The sequence below is a fragment of the Oncorhynchus masou genome, chromosome 22 (genome assembly GCF_036934945.1).
Source record: "Oncorhynchus masou masou isolate Uvic2021 chromosome 22, UVic_Omas_1.1, whole genome shotgun sequence".
In the NCBI taxonomy this organism is placed as follows: Eukaryota; Metazoa; Chordata; class Actinopteri; order Salmoniformes; family Salmonidae; genus Oncorhynchus; species Oncorhynchus masou.
Window position 1 is genome coordinate 44,235,856 of NC_088233.1, and position 21,069 is coordinate 44,256,924.

Here is a 21,069-nt window from a genome sequence, read left to right on the forward strand (position 1 = left end):
CTTAGCAACCGCTATGGATGATAAAGTTGTGCTATCTGAACATTTAAACACATTGACCTAATTCTCTATATACTGTATATGGCTCTGGCTAAAACTGTTAGCACATCAGATGTTAAGAACAGTATTATTACGAACTTCAGATTACATCCGCAACAATTTCCTAATCTGGATGAAAAATGAGGTTGGCTATTTACTGAATAATAATTGGTTGTTCAATCCAGGGTTGTGTGTTTGTTGTTGTATCTCAATTATATATATATTTTTTAATAAAAAACTATCAATCAAACAATATATATTTTGTATATAATACTTTGCTAAATCTCAATTATATTTATTGTATTGGATTTAGCCACTGTACAGGTTCAATTTCCAGATCTAAAAATATGCAAACGGATAACAAAAACTTTCACAAGCTTTTTAATTTTTTTTATTGTTTTATTTGGCGGAGACAGCGAGACAGAGAGAGAAAGAGATCCAAAACCATAGTGTCGAATACTTGAACAGCTACAGTATAAAAAAATAACAGCATTTCGGATCAAAGATCCTCTTCCTGCAGGGATTCCTAACAACAAGGTCAAGTAAATCCATCTCTGCACCACAATACGACAAAAGACAGCTGTGTTTAACCCTGAAACTTTTTCATCCTGCCGTCCATGCCAGCCTGTTCATCAACGTTCTTGCGCCAGTCACCAACTGCATCCGCTGCCTGCATGACAGAAAGTTTGTGATAGATGATATGTCAGAGACATATTGAGGATATACTATCAACAGATCCTTTCATATAAAAAAAGGTTTCAGTCATTTTGCAGACACTATTATCCAGAGTGACTTACAGTAATGAGTGCATAGATTTATACGGGTCCCCCGTGTGAATCAAACCCACAACCCTGGTGTTGCAAGTACCATGCTCTACCAACTGAGCCACATTGGACAGTCAAAGCTCAGTACAGATTCGGTACACAGTACTTTCTGCTTTGCAGGTTTCCACACAAATACCCACCTCCTCTTTGACCTCCTTCTTCACTTCTTTCAAGTTCGCTCTGAAATCCATGGAAGCCTTGTGCTTGGTACCCAGCAGAGCCTGGAGCATAGCATCAGCAGACATACGCACTTTCTTCAGGGCTGGCTTCTTCATGCCCTGGATCTCAATCACTTTCATCTTCAAGTCCTCAATCTGGGAGGTGAGAAAGTCAGGAGAAAGATTAGATTTGCAATCTATATGAGGAAAGATACAAGATACAATGCAATCTACCTCTTTGTCAGCCTTCATCACTTTTGCTTCTGCATCATATCTGTCCTCATCAATCTTGTCAATGGTATGGGCCATCTTTTTGAGCATTTCCTGTTGGTACACAAACACATCAGTCATAGAATTTGTAACACAAACTTCTCCTGAAGGAATCCGTCTCTCCAGGCAACAGTTATTTAGAGTGAAGGAATTGGAGTCTGTGTACTTTGTATGCAAATACACATAGCTTATTACAAGAACCACCAATGGTACACTGCAGGCCTAGAACATTGGACTAGATGTGCAAAGCTTGTGTAAATGAATGAATGACTAGTATCGTACCATCAGCGCCGCTTGATCTCCAGACAAATCCAGGCCAGGGATCTCAGCCATGAAATTTTTTTTCACCTGCTCAGCCTCCTTTTTCTCGACTTCAATCAGCTCAAATGCTATCTGGAGCACCAAGCTCTGGAGAACAAAGACACACAGTATGGCCAAACCCAGTCTACAACATAGTATTGGTGAACAAAATGTGACTTAAAGTGGAAATCTTTGATTGCTACATACATGTTTGGACTTTTAAATCAATAATATATACCCATTGGGCCTATTACAATGCATTTTGGCCATTAGATTATCTCCAGTGTGTCTCTTGTTAAACCATCAATATGCACTGAATTAACCCATGCAGCTGATTTCAACTGCAACAACATTGGCAACTGATTTACTACTCCGTAACTCAGATGTTAGGGTAATTGTTTAGCACAGATTTTCCATTATATTGACCAGATAGGTTCTAGTGGCTGCTCTAACAATGAAAAGAAATGTCCTCATGGAAGGGAGTTGGGAGGAGGCACGATCAGGTGGGTACATTCTAGCCAATGAGTGGCAGAAACATGTGGTACAAAGGATTCCACTAATTATCACAGCCACAAAGTAGAAATTGGCTATATTGTAAAGATTCATGAAAACAAACATTTGCTTTTTGGTCTTAATTTAAGGTTAGGCACAAGGTTAGCAGTGTGGTCAAAGTTAGGTTGAAAATGACCTTTTATGAAGATACATTTTTAGAAATGGGCAGGGTTTGGGACTTTGTGACTGTGGTAACTATTGCACAACTATAACTATTGCACAACAACCAAGCACAACTCTGATATAAAGTGTTTTTTTCCATCTCAAAGTTGCTGAGATGTCACTTGTCCTACGTATATCAAAGCACTCCTAACAATCTTATCATTGTGAAACTTCTATTCGATCAAATAAGCCACACGTAGAAAATAAGCCATTACAGTTTTGTTAACCAAGTTCAACACTTTCTCATTGACTGACAAAAACGAATCACTTGGTGAAATCAGGATAAAACACCATATGTTAGAGAAGACAGGTTATCCCTATCTCTTCGCCTCTTCTTCTGGGCTTTTAGTCCTTATTGCAACCAACATTTTCCAAGAAAATGTTGCCCTCTGGTGAGTATTATCATCGGAACAATTTGATCCGGCAATTTTACCTAAGCCGGTTTATCTATATAGCAATTCTGTATTACTGAACTAAAGTATTTCATTTTTTTATTTACCATGGCAAATCTACTATGGAAATATATCATACCCCACACATTGTATGAATGTTTCTGATGTATGCATGTAATTCATTCATGATTTTACTTGTCTGAATCTAATATGGACATTTCTTATCAAAAGTGGGAAATTAAATATTCCCGAACTGTAGGCTACACATTTGACATTTGAAACTAAATTGTGTTGTATTTTGAATTAAATTCAAAATAACATTATTTAAAGTTGACAAATTACTGTATATTCCATTTTTTTTAGAAGGTGGTTATGCTGGTATAAGAGTAGCCTAACATTTCTTATGTTTTATGGCTAGCTAAGATGATTTCTTTATTTGTAGAACAAGTGAATAACCTCTATATTTTCTTACAGGCCAAGAAGACCAGTAGGCCCACTGTGGTATAAATGCCTCATGAACTTAGCTCAACTGTCATGCCCCATCAGAAGCCAAAGTATATGCTTGTTTACTCCATTGTTTGAAAATAATGTTAACTGCAAACAAACACTGAATAGCCCCAAAAAATAGTCTAATTTTGATATCATGAATGGTCCTTGAACCTATAACTTTGTCTTTGAATTTGAGAGTGGTTACATTTCTCCAGGCCCAAACCACATTGTTTTATTTATGGAAAAACCACAAGTTTTAGTAATTTAGTAGTATATGCTCTTACCTAGAGCGACTTACAGTAAGTGCATAAATTGTTGTACTTTTATTTATTTTTGTACCGGTCCCCCGTGGGATTCAAACCCACAACACTGGAGTTGCAAGCGCCATGCTCTACCAACTAAGTAAGCCATGAGGGACCATCCCTTAGCATTTTACCAAAACAGTGGTGAGGTGTTCACTGTGTTATTGTTTGAAGTGCAGATTTCCCCTTTAAAGTATTAAAGAGGGGCCTCCCGAGTGGGGAAGTGGTCTAAGGCACTGCATCACAGTGCTAGCTGTGCCACTAGAGATCCTGTTTCGAAACCAGGCTCTGTTGCATCCGGCCGCGACCGGGAGACCCATGGGGTGGGGCACAATTGGCCCAGCATCATCCGTGATAGGGGAGGGCTTGGCCCGGCAGGGATGCTCTTGTCCCATCGCACACTAGCGACTCCTGTGGCGGGCTGGACACATTGCACGCTGACATGGTCACCACGTGTAGGGTGTTTCCACCGACAAATTGGTACGGCTGGCTTCCCGGGTTAAGCGGACATTGTGTCAAGAAGCAGTGCGGCTTGGCTGGGATGTGTTTCGGGAAGACGGCTCTCGACCTTCACTTCTCCCGTACGGGAGTTGCATCGATGGGACAAGACTGTAACTACCAATTGGATACCAAACAGGGGTAAAGAAAATAATTATATAAAGTATTAAAGAGGTGAAAAGTTTTTAAACCAGTCGTGTGAAAGCCAAACTATTCTACTCAAGTGCTGGGTATTGGTGTGCCTGTGATGATTCTTTCAGACAATGGACCACAATTCATTGTATTCGTTTACCTTCAGATGATGCCTGCGACTCGACGTCATCTTTTTTCTATGAAGAAAGGTGGATTTGACATGTTGTTAGGTATAGAAGCGGCATTTGCATTACTGAGAGAATTTATGGCTGGATCAGACATGTTTTGTGTCAGGCTGAAAGTCTGGAATGCAACTTTTAGTGAATAAAAAAAAAATGTGCCAAGACTTACTCTGACATCTTGGCTGTTGTTGTGCTTCACACTCTGAATAGAAGACAGAAGAAAGAAGACTTGTTTTAATATTCATGATAAAAACCTTTCTATAATATCATTAGGGTGCAGTAAGTTCAAAAACGAGAGACAAGTCTGGTCTAAAGATCACGCTGTGATATTTAGCTGAAGATTGATAGGGTTTCACACGCTAACAACCATCAACCATTAAAAAAGTCAGAGATGACACCTGACTCTATCGGTCCAGTTTTAGCTCGCTCATAATCACTCCAGACTCTAGCTCTGAAAAGGGATAATGTTTCCCCTAAGAACCTAGTTTGGCCAAGTGTTCCCCAACAGACTTTAACTGCTGATGCCCTCAAAGACACACATCTCGATTTATGAACCTGCCGCGGTGGCATGTATCAGAAAAGCCTTCCTAATCACATAAATCAACAGCATCTTCTTCATTCTGCAGACAGATGTGTTGGTGTTGAATGAAGATAGTCACACTTAATCAACTAAAATATTGGTTTGCTATTTTCCCTCCCCACAATTACAGCAAGTCTCAGTTAAAAGTTAATTCAAACATTTTCAAAACTCAAAAAAGGTTTTGATGTGGAGATGAGCCCTCATCCAATTCCATCGGTTGTCTGGATCCAGCTACATGACTGAGCTCTAAGTTAATTAGAAAGATAGGCAATGTCTAAAGGGATTTAACTAATTAATTAGACCATGTTTGTGAACTGAGAACATCTGACACTTTACTTTCCCATTCATTCATTCATAATCTAATCAAATCAATTATTTACATTTCCAATCATCGAAATAAGTCAAGTATACAATTTAGCAAGCCAAGGCTGATGAAACATCGCTCATGAAACACAACTATTTTACCTTTCTCTTCTTGTTTCACATTACACATACATCGCAATTAACATGACACGGCATGCTGTCTATTATTCAGTTTCACAAAGCTGTTACCCCATCCAACTTCTCAAATAAACACATACCAGTTTACTGGATTTAGGTTAAATGTATTTACCAGCTTTGAATGCAAGAGTATCATCCCTAACCAGAAACCTAGCCAATAGCTTCACAATCTTCTATCGACCTCTATACATCTGAATACAAAACACAGAGGCCATGGCTCACATCATTCTGTCAAGACAACTGAACTGTTCTATCAGTATCACGTCTGGCTGTCAGAGGGAAAACCAGACGTGTAAAACACCTGTATTGCCAGGTGAATATGTCTGTTCCATATGTTCAATTTGTAATGATCCATAAGGTGATGTACAGTAATACAGCAATGTGCAACGAGTGTGTTTGATAGCTAAGATTGACATCTGTCGGGAGGCATTTTTAGACTCTTTCTATTTCTTTGTGCTTTTAATCCCAGTGATGCTACACACACAAAGAGTGTGATAGGAAGACAGGAAAAGAGAGATTCTCACCTATGAAAGGAAGAGGAAGAGGAAGAGGGCAGGACACACCTGGAGGAAGAAGGGAAGACTAGCACAGTGGCAAGCAACAGACAGTGAAACATGAAACACAGTATTTATGGTGTCGGATGATACATCAGCAGAGGCACTGGGTCCTCTTTATGGAAGTGGTTTCCGTGTCAGACCAATGGAACATCGAGCTCCTGAAATACACTCTGCCCAACCCTGTTCACCTCATATTATTTCCTTCAAGATGTCTTCCAAGAAAATACATATATGTTGCTCTGGCTAGTGAGTATAGAATTACAGTACAGTATGGGAGCGATTGGGAAAGTAATTATAGATATGAGTGAAGTTATTCTATGTCTATGATATTCACGGGCAACATGGATAACAAATGTAAGTATTGGAAAAAATGGACTTTCAGTTCCTTTTGGATGCCTAAATGTGTAATCAATACCGTATGAAAATGTTATTTCTAAAATCTCTATGAATTGAAGTTGGAATCTAATTAAACAAGTGAATCATAGTAATGTAATTAAACAAGTGAATCATACTATCAATTCCAGAAAACGACTTTACAATCTTAATAGATTTTCAAAAGTTGTACATTAATTTATTGTCTTAAAGACAAAACACAATCTAATAAGTTGAGTGCTTAAGCAGGCCGACATATAACAAATGTAGATAAACAAAATAATTAATAACACATAACTGAAATGCTACTCTATACTTATTATTCTGCTTGGTTACACATTACACTTGGTTACAAGTGCATTTTGCCTTTGTTTGTTCAAAGCTCATTAACTTTCCTCCCTTTATCCATTGCCATACCTTCAATTTGAAAGGTTATGGGGAGGATGTTTGATGAATGTTTGTCAAAGATGACATGCTTGTTTGTTGGTCAAAGAGGAATCAGTCCGAGAAAGAGGAGAGAGTGGGGTAAAGGGAATGAAAGTAAGAGGAAGGGTCATAAGAATGAGAAAGAATGTTCTACTATACTGACATCTTGTGGCTTATAATTCAGATTTGTTTATATAGTATTTGGATATCCTTGACCCAAGCTGATCTAGGCTTCTCCAGAATAGGGTTGCAAAATGCTGGTAACTTTCCCAAAATCTCTAGGTGTTCCAGAAATCCTGATTGGAAGATTCCCGAAATTAGAAGGGAAGCAAGTCAACTTTTTTTGCAACCACACTTCAGAACATCTTACATCCAAAAACATTGAGAGACCACATCTGAAAGGGGTAACAAAATTGAACACAATACAGGACCACGAAATGTCTATCATTTCACCATGTTGCTGATATTTATTTAATTACTGCAGTTTGGCAGTTGAATACATTTCTGATAAGCCTATACATTTGGAAAATATGTTACAATTCAATGACAGTTTACAGTTAGTATAAGTGCTTATCAGATGCTATACTCTAACTCTCTAACAGTGCCTCAAAATAATGACAAAGATAAATGAATCACTCAGTAGCCTCCGTGGTTTTGAACACCAAAACTAATTCAATCATTTATGTGGACTCAAACTTCTTCTTCCTGCCATCCATGCCAGCCTGTTCATCAACGTTCTTACGCCAGTCACCAACTTCCTCCTGCATGACACAAAGTTTATGATGTGACGTAGGACAAATGTTGCCAACTCCTACAGTGCTGTGATTCTCTGCTCTGTAAGATTCCACACAAATACCCACCTCCTCTTTGACCTCCTTCTTCACTTCTTTCAAGTTGGCTCTGAAATCCATGGAAGCCTTGTGCTTGGTGCCCAGCAGAGCTGCAAGCATAGCATCAGCAGACATACGCACTTTCTTCAGAGCTGGCTTCTTAATGCCCTGAACCTCAATAACTTTCATCTTCAAGTCCTCAATCTGGGAAGGGAGAAAGTCAGGAGAAATATTACATTTCCAGAGGTATATGTTTTCAGGATGAGGACAATATGGAATGCAATGTACTGTACCTCTTTTTCTGTCTTCTTCACTTTTGCTTCTGCGTCATATCTTTCCTCATCAACCTTGTCGATGGTCTGGGACAACTTTTTGAGCATTTCCTGTTGGCACACAAACACATTACAGATGATTTGTAAAAGGCTCCAGAGCACCAGTGTGGCACCAGCATCTAAAGTCTGTGGAATTAACAACTTTCTGCAGGCAACAGCTATCTAGAGAGAGAGGCTTTGCCTTACACTGAGTGTACAAAATATTAGGAACCTTCCTAATATTGAGTTGCACCACCTTTTTTTGCATTCAGAACAGCCTCAATTCGTTGGGGCACGGACTCCATAAGGTGTAGAAAGCGTTCCAGATGGATGATGGTACATGTTGACTCCAATGCTTCCCACAGTTGTGTCAAGTGGGCGCCGGAGGGGATGGCTGCCATATTACGGGCTCCTAACCAACTGTGCTATTTTGTTAGTTTTTTCTCATTGTTTGTTACTCATTTTGTAAATAATTTTGCTGCTACCGTCTCTTATGACTGAAAAGAGCGTCTGGACAGAAGAACAGAGATTAGTCAACTCGAACTGGATGAAGATTTTGTCCTTAATGAGACCGACGCGGAGGATATACTGCTTTCTCAAAACAAGCCCCAAATCCCCCAAATCCCCCAAATCCCCATCATCAAAAGGGTTAGGAGGACAGGGTGCCTTGTAAGAATTTGCAGACAAGTAGGTAACCACTTCCACTACCCTCTGTGTTATTGGCCAACTTGCAATCACTGGAAAACAAACGGGATAATCTATGATTAAGACTATCCTACCAACAGGACATTAAAAACTGTAATAGCTTATGTTTCACTGAGACTTGGCTGAACGACGACACGGATAATATAGAGCTGGCTGACTTCTCTGTGTTTCGGCAGGACAGTGCAGCTACGTCTGGTGAGACGAGGGGCGGGGGTGTGTGTCTATTTGTCAAAAACTGCTGGCGATGTCTAATGTTAAAGAAGTCCCAAGGTATTGCTTGCCTGAGGTAGAATACCTCATGATAAGCTGTAGAACACAATCTTATTTTTAGCTGTCTATTTACCACCTCAAACCGATGCCGGCACTAAGACTGCACTCAACGAGCTGTATAAGGCCATAAGGAAACAATAAAATGCTCATCCAGAAGTGGCACACCTAGTGCCGGGGACTTTAATGCTGGCAAACTTAAATCTGTTTTTACCTTATTTCTAACAGCATGTCACATGTGCAACCGGAGGAAAAACTCTAGGCCACCTTTACTCCACACACAGAGATGCATACAAAGCTTCCCTCGCCCTTCATTTTGGCAAATTGACCATAAATATATCCTCCTGATTCCTGCTTACAAGCAAAAACCAGTGACTCGCTCAATACGGATGTGGTCAGATGATGCAGATACTACAAGACTTCTTTGCTAGCACAGACTGGAATATGTCCAATGGCATTGAGGAGTATACCACCTCAGTCACAGGATTCATCAATAAGTGCATCGACGACATTATCCCCACAGTGACCATACGTACATTTCCCAACCAGAAGCCATGGATTACAGGCAACATCCACACCGAGCAAACAGGCTAGAGCTGCCACTTTCAAGGAGTGGGACACTAATCCTGACACTTGTAAGAAATCCCGCTTAAGCCCTCAGACGAACCGTCAAACAGGCAAAGCATCAATACAGGACTAAGCTGGAATCCTACTACACCGGCTCTGACACTCGTCGGATGTGGCAGGGCTTGAAAACTATTACAGACTACAAAGGGAAACCTAGCAGCTAACTGCCAAGTGACGCGAGCCTACCAGACGAGCTAAAAACCCTTTAAGCTCGCTTCGAGGCAAGCAACACTGAGGCATGCATGATAGCACCAGCTGTTCCGCTCTCCGTAGCCGATGTGAACATGACTTTTAAACAGGCCAACATTCACAAACCCCTGGGGCCAGATGGATTACCAGGACATGTACTCAACCAGGATGCTGCCCTTTCCCACCTGGACAAAATAAACAAGATTTGGCCTCAAAAAGTTCTACAGCTGCACCATCAAGAGCATCCTGGCCAGTTGCATCACCACCTGGTATGGTAACTGCTCTGCATCTAACCGTAAGGCGCTACAGAGGGTAGTGCGTACATCCCAGTACATCACAGGTGCCAAGCTTCCTGCCACCCAGGACCTATATACTCGGAAGTGTCAGAGGAAGGCTTAAAAAAATGTCAATGACTTCAGTCACCCAAGTCATAGACTGTTCTCTCTTCTATCGCACAACAAGCGTTAATGGAGCGCCAAGTCTTCAACCAAAAGGCTCCTTAACAGCTTCTACCCCCAAGCCATAAGACTGCTGAACAACTACTCAAATGGCTACCCAGACTATTTACACTGACCCCCCCCCCCACAACTGCTGGTACTTGCTGTTTATTATCTATGCATAGTCACTTTACAAATGACCTCGACTAACCTGTACCCCCGCACTTTGACTCGGTACTGGTACCCCCTGTATAAAGCCTTGTTATTGTTATGTAAATTTATTGTGTTACTTTTTTCTACTTTTTTTGTTGCTTTAGTTTATTTAGTAAATATTTTATTAACTCTATTTCTTGAACTGCATTATTGGTTAAGGGCTTATAAGCATTTCACGGTAAGGTTGTTGTATTCGGCGTATCTAACAAGTAACATTTGATTTGATTTGTTTTGATGTCCTTTGTGTGGAGGACCCTTCTTGATACACACGGGAAACTTTTGACCATGAAAAACCCAGCAGTGTTGCAGTTCTTAAAACACAAAAACCAGTGCGCCTGGCACCTACCTGCTACCCGTTCAAAGGCACTTAAATATTTTTGTCTTGCCCATTCACCCTCTGAAAAGGCACACATACACAACCCATGTCTCAATTGTCTCAAGGCTTAAAAAAATCCTTCTTTAACCTGTCTCCTCCATGTCATCTACACTGATTGAAGTGGATTTAAGAAGTGACATCAATAAGGGATCATCGCTTTCACCTGGACTCATCTGTTCAGTCATGGAAAGAGCAGGTGTTCCTAATGTTTTTTTTTACACTCGGTGTACATTGTGATATATTGAATAGATTAGAGTAGCTTTGTGGAACTTGTAAAGGAATGAATGACTTGTATCATACCATCAGCGCCGCTTGATCTCCAGACAAATCCAGGGCGGGGATCTGAGCCATGAAATTGGCTTTCTCCTCCTTAATCTCCTTTTTCTCCTCTTCAATCAAATTGGCTGCAATCTGGAGCATCAAGCTCTGGATGACAAAGACATATAGTGAGGCCAAACCCAGTCTAGTACTTTGTTTGGTGTACGTTTATGACACACTAGCTTGTTTTGGATGCTTAAAGATTGTGGAGGACAAAGAGATACATCTGTACATTGTCATACCTAGAGCCAAATAATACTTTTAAGCAAACCCATCAACAAAATGCAATTTTGAACACCAAACTCGCCGAGCACACCATAAGAATACTTACAGTGCCTTCAGAAAGTATTTATACCCCTTGACTTATTCCAATTTTTTTTGTGTTACAGCCTGAATTCAACACTTCCCTGATATATCTATACACAATACCGCACAATGACAAATTAAAAACATGTTTTTAGAAATGTTTTCAAACGGATTGAATATTAAATACAGAAATAGCTCATTTACATAAGTATTCACACCACTGAGTCAGTACTTTGCAGAAGCACATTTGGCAGCTATTACAGCTGTCAGTCTTTCTGGGTACATCTCTAAGAGTTTTCCACATCTGGATTGTGCAACATTTACATATTATTATTTTCAAAATTCTTCAAGCTCTGTCACATTGTTTGTTGATCATTGCCAGACAACCATTTTCAGGTCTTGCCATAGATTTTTTAAGTAGATTTAAGTCACAACTGGCCACAGGAACATTCACTGTCTTCTTCGTAACCAACACCAGTTTAGATTTGGCCTTGTGTTTTGGTTATTGTTCTGCTAAAAGGGGAATTCATCTCCCAATGTCTAGTGGAAAGCAGACTCAACCAGTTTCTCCTCTAGAAATTTGCCTGTGCTTAGCTCCATTCCGTTTATTTTTTTTATCATGAAAAACACCCCAGTATTTAATGATGAAAACCTCTCTGATCTTTGTGGTTGAATCTGTGTTTGAAATTCACTTGTCGACTGAGGGGCCTTACAGATAATTGTATGTCTGGGGTACAGTGATGAGGTAGTCATTCAAAAATAACGTTAAACACTACTATTGCACACAAAGTCCATGCAACTTACTGGCGACTTGTTCAGAAAATCTTTACTCATGACCTTATATAAGCTTTTCATAACAAAGGGGTTGAATACTTAATGTCTCAAAACATTTCAGCTTTTCATGTTTAATTAATTTGCAAAAATGTCAAAAAACATAATTCCTCTCTGACATTATGGGGTATTGTGTGTAGGCCAGTGACAAAAACTATTAATTTAATCCATTTTAAATTCAGACTAACACAACATAATGTGGAAAAAGTCAAGTGGTGTGAATTCTTTGAAGGCACTGTAGAAAGTTGTTGCAATGAAATGTGTTGGTTTACCTTCAGATGATGCTTACGGCTCGAGGTCATTCTTTTCCTGTGAAGAAAGGGGATGACTAGTTAATATGCTGAGGGGACATAACTGGTCAATACGCTGACCAAGGGTTGTATCAATGATATTCCATGGCATGCTGCATAGAATAGAAAGGTCATAAATGTCTCATTTACTTTTACTTTTCTCACATTATTGTTGAAAAAAGAAAGAGGCAAACCCAACAGTTTCTATGTAGTTTAGGAGCAATGTGGTATCATTAGTGGAATTGTAACAATTGTCGTCGGGAGAAGGAGAAGAGGACCAAAGTGCAGCGTGGTACATATTCATTATAATTTTAATAAAGATGAACACTGTACAAAAACAACAAACCGACAAATGAACAGTTCTGTAAGGTGCAACAAAAACACTAAACAGAAAATGACTACCCACAAATCATAGTGGGAAAACAGGCTGCCTTAGTATGGTTCTCAATCAGAGACAATGATAAACAGATGCAAAACATAGAATGCCCACCCCAACTCACGCCCTGACCAAACTAAAACAGAGACATAACAAAGGAACTAAGGTCAGGACGTGACAGGAATTACGTATTGCTATGCAATTAAAACATTTAGCCCTAAGTAAATATTAAGTTTCACATATTATACATGTGTATATTTGCCCATATTAGGGTATGGTTTAGACATACTAGCAATTGGTCAATTTGAGGGTTAGGGTTTGCTGTTTGTTTTCTGTCTGCCTGTCTGCCTGTTTGTTTTGGTATAACAACTCCATTACTTTCTAACACCAAACGGTAGTAAACAACAAGGTCATGGCTACTTACTCAGACATGATGGCGGAATGTGTGCTTCAGACCCTGTCACAAAAAGACACAACAGGCAAGAGAAATGTTTTTAGCAATAGTGCGCACTGCAGGGTGCTGTCTGCCTAAAGTTAGCAAAGGCTATTTTATCCAGCTCAAGATTGATTAATGAACACTGGCTGCTAATGGAACAATCTGGACTCTTCAAGGAAGGGAGGGGAAACCTGATCCTTTTTACCTGATAAGACCTTTTGGAGCAATTATGATCAGGCTACATTTGGACAGCTGGAGACTGGAGTCACCCATGACATTCATGGGCTGTCATTTTATTGATGTCATTAATAGACAAAACCTCAGCAGGCGCCATGGTCCTGCTCTACCCTGAGAACATCTTGAGTATCACTCATATCAATGCAACTTGCGTCCTCAGCGAACCCTAGCGGTATCTCTTTGAAAAGTCCTTTCAATCAAATACAGTGTGGTCATCAGAAGGCCTCAAATGTGGTAAGACACTGTTATTTAACCACACTGCAGCAATGAATATCGATGTTAAGAATAGGATCTACTTTTGTTTGTCTTCATTTATGAAGAACTTCTCTGTTTATCCCTCGTTTTTAATCAATGACACATTCAGTTGAAATAGGCTCACGTGCAGTCATATCAATTGATGAAATATATGGTACTATTATACTTTGGCAAACAGAGAAATAGTGAATAAAAACTCTTTATAAACACATCCTTCTCCAATCTGTCAAATAGGATCATACACGGCGAGCAAAAGTTGCTTTAAGCTGTTACCTTCTAACGCAAGATAGACATAACTGTAGAGCTTCCATACTTCAAGAGAATTATACTTTAATATAATAATAATATATTCCATTTAGCAGGTGCTTTTATCCAAAACAACTTACAGTCATGAATGCATACACTTTTGGTATAGGTGCCCCAGCGGCAATCGACCCCACGACCCTTGGCGTTGTGACCTACCAAATGTTTTTAGCCCACACCCAGTTCTTAGCTGTCACCCAAGAGGAACTGGCCACGAACCAATGGCCCCAGAGCCCCGTTCAGTAAACACTATCTGCTGTAACCTAGTTATCACACACTAGTTATAATCTAACTTATAGATCTCCATCACAAATCCCATGTTGTTACCCATAACAGTTCTTCACATTGAATATTGGAGCAACATAAATCACTCAAAGAGAGAAGTGTTAAATACCACCAAAAGCAAACAGAAACTCAACTCTTAGGTATGTGTATAGCTAAGTCAACGTCTTCAACCACCTTCCATGCAAGAGTAAAGCCTGTGAACAGGAGCCTCCCCCCCCATGGGCCACATCATCCTGTCTAGACAGGCTAATTTGTCTCTCATATTATCAACTGGCTGTCAGGAGGAAATGATGCTATATTTACCTCAATGTATTCACCTGTACTGACAGGTAAAACGTAGTGATCTTGTGACAGACGTCACTTAGTGTGATCATTTCCAGATGCTATCTGTAAATGTAGCCATGAAATCACCGTATCATCACAGTCTACACAGTCTTAATTAACAGGTAAACCTACGACCCACTGTGTGACTTTGTGTTTCGTTATTTATCAATAAGACACATCCAGACTTCATTTTCCGTGTAATAAAGATCAGAGAGGAGGAAAAGAGATGTTCTCACCTATGAGAAGAAGAGGACAGGACACACTCTGGTGAAGAAGGGGAGACACTGGCAAGTCACAGGCCAAGAACAAATGAAACAGGGTTTATATGTAGACTAGTGATGAATCAGCAGAAATCCAGTACCTTCTTATGGTGGTGGACACTACTTAGGCCAATGGAACTGCGAGCTCCTGAAATACCACCAACCCTTTCCTCCAACTCATATCATAAATTTCCCTTCATGCAAAATGTCTCCCAAAACCTGAGCTGCCACTTGGCTTCCGTTCCTACTGTGTTGGAAGGGATAGACAAAGCCATCCCAGTTAAGCACTGACAACATGGATAGGTAAACCCGGTTAAGCAAGGGACAACATTGATATATTCTTGGAACTATTTTGGTTGAATGATGATAAAATCAGAAAGCAATTGTTGAAGGGGCAATCTGCAGTTCAAACGATAACAAAGTGGACAACCTGCCACTGTTTTGCAGGGCTAGAGTTCCTCATTGCAGTGCACTAACTTAATATTCACTGTAATGCCTGCAAATTAAATATCTACAAATAATGACAAATTCCTAAGAAAAAAGTGAGCAAGCAAACAGCCCTCTGTTGCTCAAAGGTGAGATGGGATCGGAGGTGGGGAGAAAGAGCGAGAGATTGAGAGATTGAGGGAGGGAGGGAGGGAGGGAGGGAGGGAGGGAGGGAGGGAGGGAGGGAGGGAGGGAGGGAGGGAGGGAGGGAGGGAGGGAGGGAGGGAGGGAGGGAGGGAGGGAGGGAGGGAGGGAGGGAGGGAGGGAGGGAGGGAGGGAGGGAGGGAGGGAGGGAGAAGAGGCAAGGAGAACAGGTGCTCAATGACATCTTGTGGATTTTGTTTTATTTATTAATTCATTAATTAATTAATTAGTTCATTAATTACATTATTAAATGTTTAATAAAATATAAATACTATTTTAAAATATGAATTAACATCTAAAATGTTTAACTAAATCATGCCAATCGTGATTGAGTTAAAGAACCTCGATGCAGCTGTCTGGTATCAAATTCGCTTGACACATGAGATCAACTGCTGTTTTTTTATTGTGGGTTTTCGGTTGCAAGCAAGTTTGTTTTAACACTTAGGTGCATGTAATCTGCTGTTAATAGCAGTTTAATTGATAGATAATTACTTTATTACTAAAATAAATTTGATCCAGATGTGTTGGTCATTACTGAGACGTGGTTAAGAAATAGTGTTTTGAGCCCTGATATTAACCTTTTTGATTATAACCTTGTTTGACAGATCTTCCAAAGCTGGTGAAGTGGCCATCTTTACCAAGGAACACCTTGAGCGCTCTGTCACCAAGTCTGTCACTCAAACGATTTGATTTGCTGGTTTTAAGCATGAATAATTAAGCATTCAAACAGCTCTTTGTTGACTGTTGCTGGATGTTGTCTTCCACCATCAGCACCAGCCTATACCCTAACAGCCCTAAGCTCTCTCTTCTCCTCTAACACTAAGTCTGAGTCTGTCCTGCTAGGTGACTTAACTAGGGACATGGTTAAACCAACTGAATAAGTCCTAAAGCAATAGGACTCCCTAAATCTTAGAGTATTACCAATCCCTTTGTATGACTCCAAACACCCAGAAAAGTCTACTCTTCTTGATGTTATCCTCACAAATAATCCTGATATTAGTTTGGTGTTTTCTGCAATGACCTGAGTGACCACTGTTTTACAGCCTGTGTTCGTAATGGTTTCTCAGTTAAACAACCTGTCCTGATTTGTCATTGCTAAAATACTTTAATGAGCAACACGTCCTTCATGACCTGGCCTCTGTAAATTGGTATAGAATGAGCTTTATCCCCTTTGTCGAAGACGCTTGGACCATCTTTTTTTATATTTGTTAAACCTCTTAGGGCTAGGGGGCAGTGTTCAGAAGTTCAGATGAATGATGTGCCCAAAGTAAAGGGCCTGTTACTCAGGCCCAGAAGCTAGGACACTCCCCATAAAGAAAATTAGAATTAAAAAATGGTTCAGCCCCTGGTGCGACCGTGATCTGGCAGAGTTCCTCCACCTCAAGAACACCATTTGACAAAAGGCTCGGCACACAAATAGTCAGGCTGACTGGCTGTCGTTCAGAAAAATGATAAATAATTGCACTCAGGCGATCAGGAAGGCCAAAGTTAGTTACTTTAAGGAGCAGTTCTCTCCCTGTGGGTCTAATCCCAAGAAGTTCTGGAGAACGGTGAAAGACCTGGAAAACACACCCTCCTCCTCACAGCTGCCCGTGTCCCTTAATGTTGATGATGTGGTTGTTACTGACAAGGAGTGCATGCCCGAGCTCTTTAATCACCACTTCATTAAGTCAGGCTTCCTATTTGACTCAGCCATGCCTCCTTGCCCGTCCAACATTTCCTCATTTCTCAGCCCTTCTAATGCAACAAGCCCCAATGCTCCTCCCTCTTTTTCCCCTGCCCCGGTACACAGTTTCTCCCTGCAGTCGGTCACTGAGTCCGAGGTGCTAAAGGCTTTCCTTAATCTTGACCCAAAGAAAACATCTGGGTGTTAGGAAGCTCTCCTTTCCATTTATATGCAGATGATACAGTCTTATACTCAGCTGGCCCATTCCCGGATTTTGTATTAAAGGTTCTACAACAAAGCATTCGTAGTGTTCAGTTGTTTTTCTCTGTCCTTAACATTATTTTGAACACCCACAAAACAAAGGTCATGTGGTTCAGTAAGAAGTATTACCCTCTACCCACCATTGTGATTATTCACTCTGAGGGTTTAAATCTGGAGGTAGTCACCTCATACAAGTACATGGGAGTGTGGCTAGACAGTACACTGTCCTGCTCTCAACAAATATCCAATCTGCCGGCTAAGGTTCAATCTAGACTTGTTTTCCTCTATCATAATCACTCCTCTTTCAACCCAGCTGCCAAATGAACCCTGATTCAGATGACCATCCTACCCATGCTAGATTACGGAGATGCAATTTATAGATCGGCAGGAAAGGGTGCTTTCGAGCAGCTAGATGTTCTTTACCATTCGCCATCAGATTTGCCAACAATGCTCCTTATACGACACATCACAGCACTCTACAGTATACTCCTCTGTAAACTGGTCATCTCTGTATAACCAACGCAAGACCCACTGGTTGATGCTTATTTATAAAACCCTCTTAGGTCTCACTACCCCCTATCTGATATACCTAATGCAGCACATACAACACCCTTTCTGCCAGTCACATTCTGTTAAACGTCTCCAAAGCACACACCTCCCTGGGTCACTCCTTTTTTCAGTTTGCTGCAGCAAGCGACTGGAGTGAGCTGCAAAAAAAACCACTCAAACTGGACAGTCTTACTGACACGTGTGGCTGCTTCGCGTAATGTATTGTTGTCTCTACCTTTTCGCCTTTTGTGCTGTTGTCTGCCCAATAATGTTTGTACCATGTTTGTGCTGCTACCATGTTGCACTGCTGTCATGTTGTGTTGCTACCGTGTTGTTGTCATGTTGTGTTGCTACCGTGTTGTTGTCATGTTGTGTTGCTAGTATTAGGTCTCCGTTTATGTGGTGTTGTGGTGTCTCTCTGGTCATGATGTATGTTTTGTCCTACATTTTTATTTTGAATCCGAGCCCCTGTCCATGCAGGAGGCCTTTTTGCCTCATGGTAGGCCATCATTGTAAATAAAACATGTTGACTTGCCTTGTTAAATAAATGAATAAAATATTCTTATTAAATACTTTTTTCTTTACATAGTTGAATGTGCTGACAACAAAATCACCCAAAAATGATCAATGGAAATCAAATGTATCAACCCATGGAGGTCTGGATTTGGAGTCACACTCAAAATTAAAGTGGAAAACCACACTACAGGCTGATCCAACTTTGATGTAATGTCCTTAAAACAAGTCAAAATGAGGCTCAGTAGTGTGTATGACCTCCCTACAACGCCAAGGTGGCGTATGGTCTCCTGAGGGATCTCCTCCCAGACCTGGACTAAAGCATCCGCCAACTCCTGGACAGTCTGTGGTGCAACGTGGCGTTGGTGGATGGAGCGAGACATGATATACCAGATGGGCTCAATTGGATTCAGGTCTGGGGAACGGGCGGACCAGTCCATAGCATCAATGCCTTCCTCTTGCAGGAACTGCTGACACACTCCAGCCACATGAGGTCTAGCATTGTCTTGCATTAGGAGGAACCCAGGGCCAACCACACCAGCTTATGGTCTCACAAGGGGTCTGAGGATCTCATCTCGGTACCTAATGGCAGTCAGGCTACCTCTGGCAAGCACATGGAGGGCTGTGCGGCCCCCCCAACAAAATGCCACCCCACACCATGACTAAACCACCGCCAAACCGGTCATGCTGGAGGATGTTGCAGGCAGCAGAACGTTCTCCATGGCGTCTCCAGACTGTCATGTCTGTCACATGTGCTCAGTGTGAACCTGCTTTCATCTGCGAAGAGCACAGGGCGCCAGTGGCGAATTTGCCAATCTTGGTGTTCTCTGGCAAATGCCAAATGTCCTGCACGGTGTTGGGCTGTAAGCACAACCCCCACCTGTGGACGTCGGGCCCTCATACCACCCTTGTGGAGTCTGTTTCTGACCGTTTGAGCAGACACATGCACATTTGTGGCCTGCTGGAGGTCATTTTGCAGGGCTCTGGCAGTGTTCCTCCTGCTCCTCCTTGCCAAAGGCGGAGGTAGCGGTCCTGCTGCTGGGTTGTTGCCCTCCTACGGCCTCCTCCACGTCTCCTGATGTACTGGCCTGTCTCCTGGTAGCGCCTCCATGCTCTGGACACTACGCCGACAGACACAGCAAACCTTCTTGCCACATCTCGCATTGATGTGTGGGTTGTAGAGTCCGTCTCATGCTACCACTAGAGTGAAAGCACCGCCAGCATTCAAAAGTGACCAAAACATCAGCCAGGAAGCATAGGAACTGAGAAGTGGTCTGTGGTCCCCACCTGCAGAACCACTCCTTTATTGGGGGTGTCTTGCAAAATGCCTATAATTTCCACCTGTTGTCTATTCCATTTGCACAACAGCATGTGAAATTTATTGTCAATCAGTGTTGCTTCCTAAGTGGACAGTTTGATTTCACAGAAGTGTGATTGACTTGGAGTTAAATTGTGTTGTTTAAGTGTTCCCTTTATTTTTTTTAGCAGCGTATATATTGTCCTCATCAAACTCGTTGATGGTCTGGGCCAACTTTTTAAGCAATGTGGCACCAGTGTCTACACAGTGTGTCTCTCAATGGTCGGATTCAGCTTTTTGCACAGATTCCAAGGAGGAAGTTTAAGATCGATTCATTTCATTCAATTCATTTAGTTTCCATGCAAATCAAATCCATCCAAAATAAGCTTTAACACATACTGCAAAATCAATATTTGGCACAGAAGATAATTAAGTTAGGATTTTGTATGGCTGTATGGGTGATTTCACATGTCAGGTATTCAAAGCAGATCAAATGAGAATAAATTGGTCAGAGTGGTATGATTGCCATTGTAATTGTTTGTAAACTTGTGTAGTTAAATTAATCTACGATCGTATGCTGTCCATTTGTTGTTTGTATGTTGTTCTTTGTATGACATTTTAATATTTGATTATTAACCAATGATATTAGGCCACTCTTGGCCATGATTCTAGACACCTGTGTCTTTTGACACTATATAAACGTGTCATCCCGCAATGTTTGTGATTATACCCTGATGAAGACAGCTTGGCTGTCGAAACGTTGGTATTACATTTTTGCATCTGAGCTCCTAGAGTGTGCGGCTCTCTTTTATTTTTATTTTCAGAGTGGTACGATACCTGCAGCTCAGGAAGACCCCCAGGCATATCCGGGAGCAGAGCAGTTATCTTCTACATACGCTGCCTTTTCCTTTACTGCTTCTTCCTCCAGCAGGTCATGGGCAATCAAAAGCATCAAGCTCTAGAGAACAGGGGGAGAATGGGTGTTAGAGCAGTTAACACAAACCAAGACTAGGCAAAAACATGTGTGACTCACCAATGGAAACAAGGTGGCTTAGTGAGTTTGTATTTCTCTTGATACCATCTTGTGCTACCATTTGTAAACATAGTTACTCTGTGGTTATTTGATAAAATAAGGAAAGATATTTGTATCTTCTATCGCTGCTGTGCTCGCCTTTTGACATTCATATTTTTGTAAATAATTGAGTTACTTGTATAGATAAAAGTCAAATAAAAAGAGAGCAAGA

General features: G+C 41.0%; 2 protein-coding genes across 3 annotated transcripts; both read right to left on the minus strand.

Annotated features, from left to right (window-relative positions):
• Nucleotides 1-447: 447 nt before the first annotated feature.
• Nucleotides 448-6,005, minus strand: LOC135508743 (troponin I, fast skeletal muscle-like). Its single transcript, XM_064928972.1, has 7 exons — nucleotides 5,903-6,005; nucleotides 4,467-4,499; nucleotides 4,276-4,312; nucleotides 1,571-1,696; nucleotides 1,253-1,342; nucleotides 1,001-1,174; nucleotides 448-706 (listed from the first exon to the last, which is right to left on the minus strand). The coding sequence occupies exons 2-7, from the start codon at nucleotides 4,472-4,474 to the stop codon at nucleotides 623-625; spliced, it is 519 nt and encodes a 172-aa protein (XP_064785044.1). The 5' UTR covers nucleotides 4,475-4,499; nucleotides 5,903-6,005; the 3' UTR covers nucleotides 448-622.
• A 1,337-nt stretch (nucleotides 6,006-7,342) lies between these two features.
• Nucleotides 7,343-20,734, minus strand: LOC135509561 (troponin I, fast skeletal muscle-like). Of its 2 annotated transcripts, none has more exons than XM_064930316.1 (7): nucleotides 20,663-20,734; nucleotides 13,234-13,266; nucleotides 12,416-12,452; nucleotides 10,989-11,114; nucleotides 7,857-7,946; nucleotides 7,594-7,767; nucleotides 7,343-7,494 (listed from the first exon to the last, which is right to left on the minus strand). In XM_064930316.1, exons 2-7 carry the CDS (start codon nucleotides 13,239-13,241, stop codon nucleotides 7,414-7,416), a joined length of 516 nt encoding a protein of 171 aa, XP_064786388.1. In that variant the 5' UTR covers nucleotides 13,242-13,266; nucleotides 20,663-20,734; the 3' UTR covers nucleotides 7,343-7,413. The 2 variants fall into 2 exon arrangements, with proteins under 2 accessions (XP_064786388.1, XP_064786389.1); XM_064930317.1 differs by lacking the exon at nucleotides 20,663-20,734 and adding an exon at nucleotides 14,886-15,002.
• Between the last annotated feature and the right edge of the window lie 335 nt (nucleotides 20,735-21,069).

Bases quoted from the DNA above. Each gene is read 5' to 3' on its own strand.
- LOC135508743 (XM_064928972.1), bottom strand. The intron at 1,697-4,275 runs GTAAACGAATAC...TTTGTTCTCCAG, and splicing joins GTCGCAGGCATCATCTGAAG to AGCTTGGTGCTCCAGATAGC. The intron at 1,343-1,570 runs GTACGATACTAG...GTGTACCAACAG, and splicing joins GAGATCAAGCGGCGCTGATG to GAAATGCTCAAAAAGATGGC.
- LOC135509561 (XM_064930316.1), bottom strand. The intron at 7,947-10,988 runs GTATGATACAAG...GTGTGCCAACAG, and splicing joins GAGATCAAGCGGCGCTGATG to GAAATGCTCAAAAAGTTGTC. The intron at 7,495-7,593 runs GTGGGTATTTGT...TGTGTCATGCAG, and splicing joins AGAAGGAGGTCAAAGAGGAG to GAGGAAGTTGGTGACTGGCG.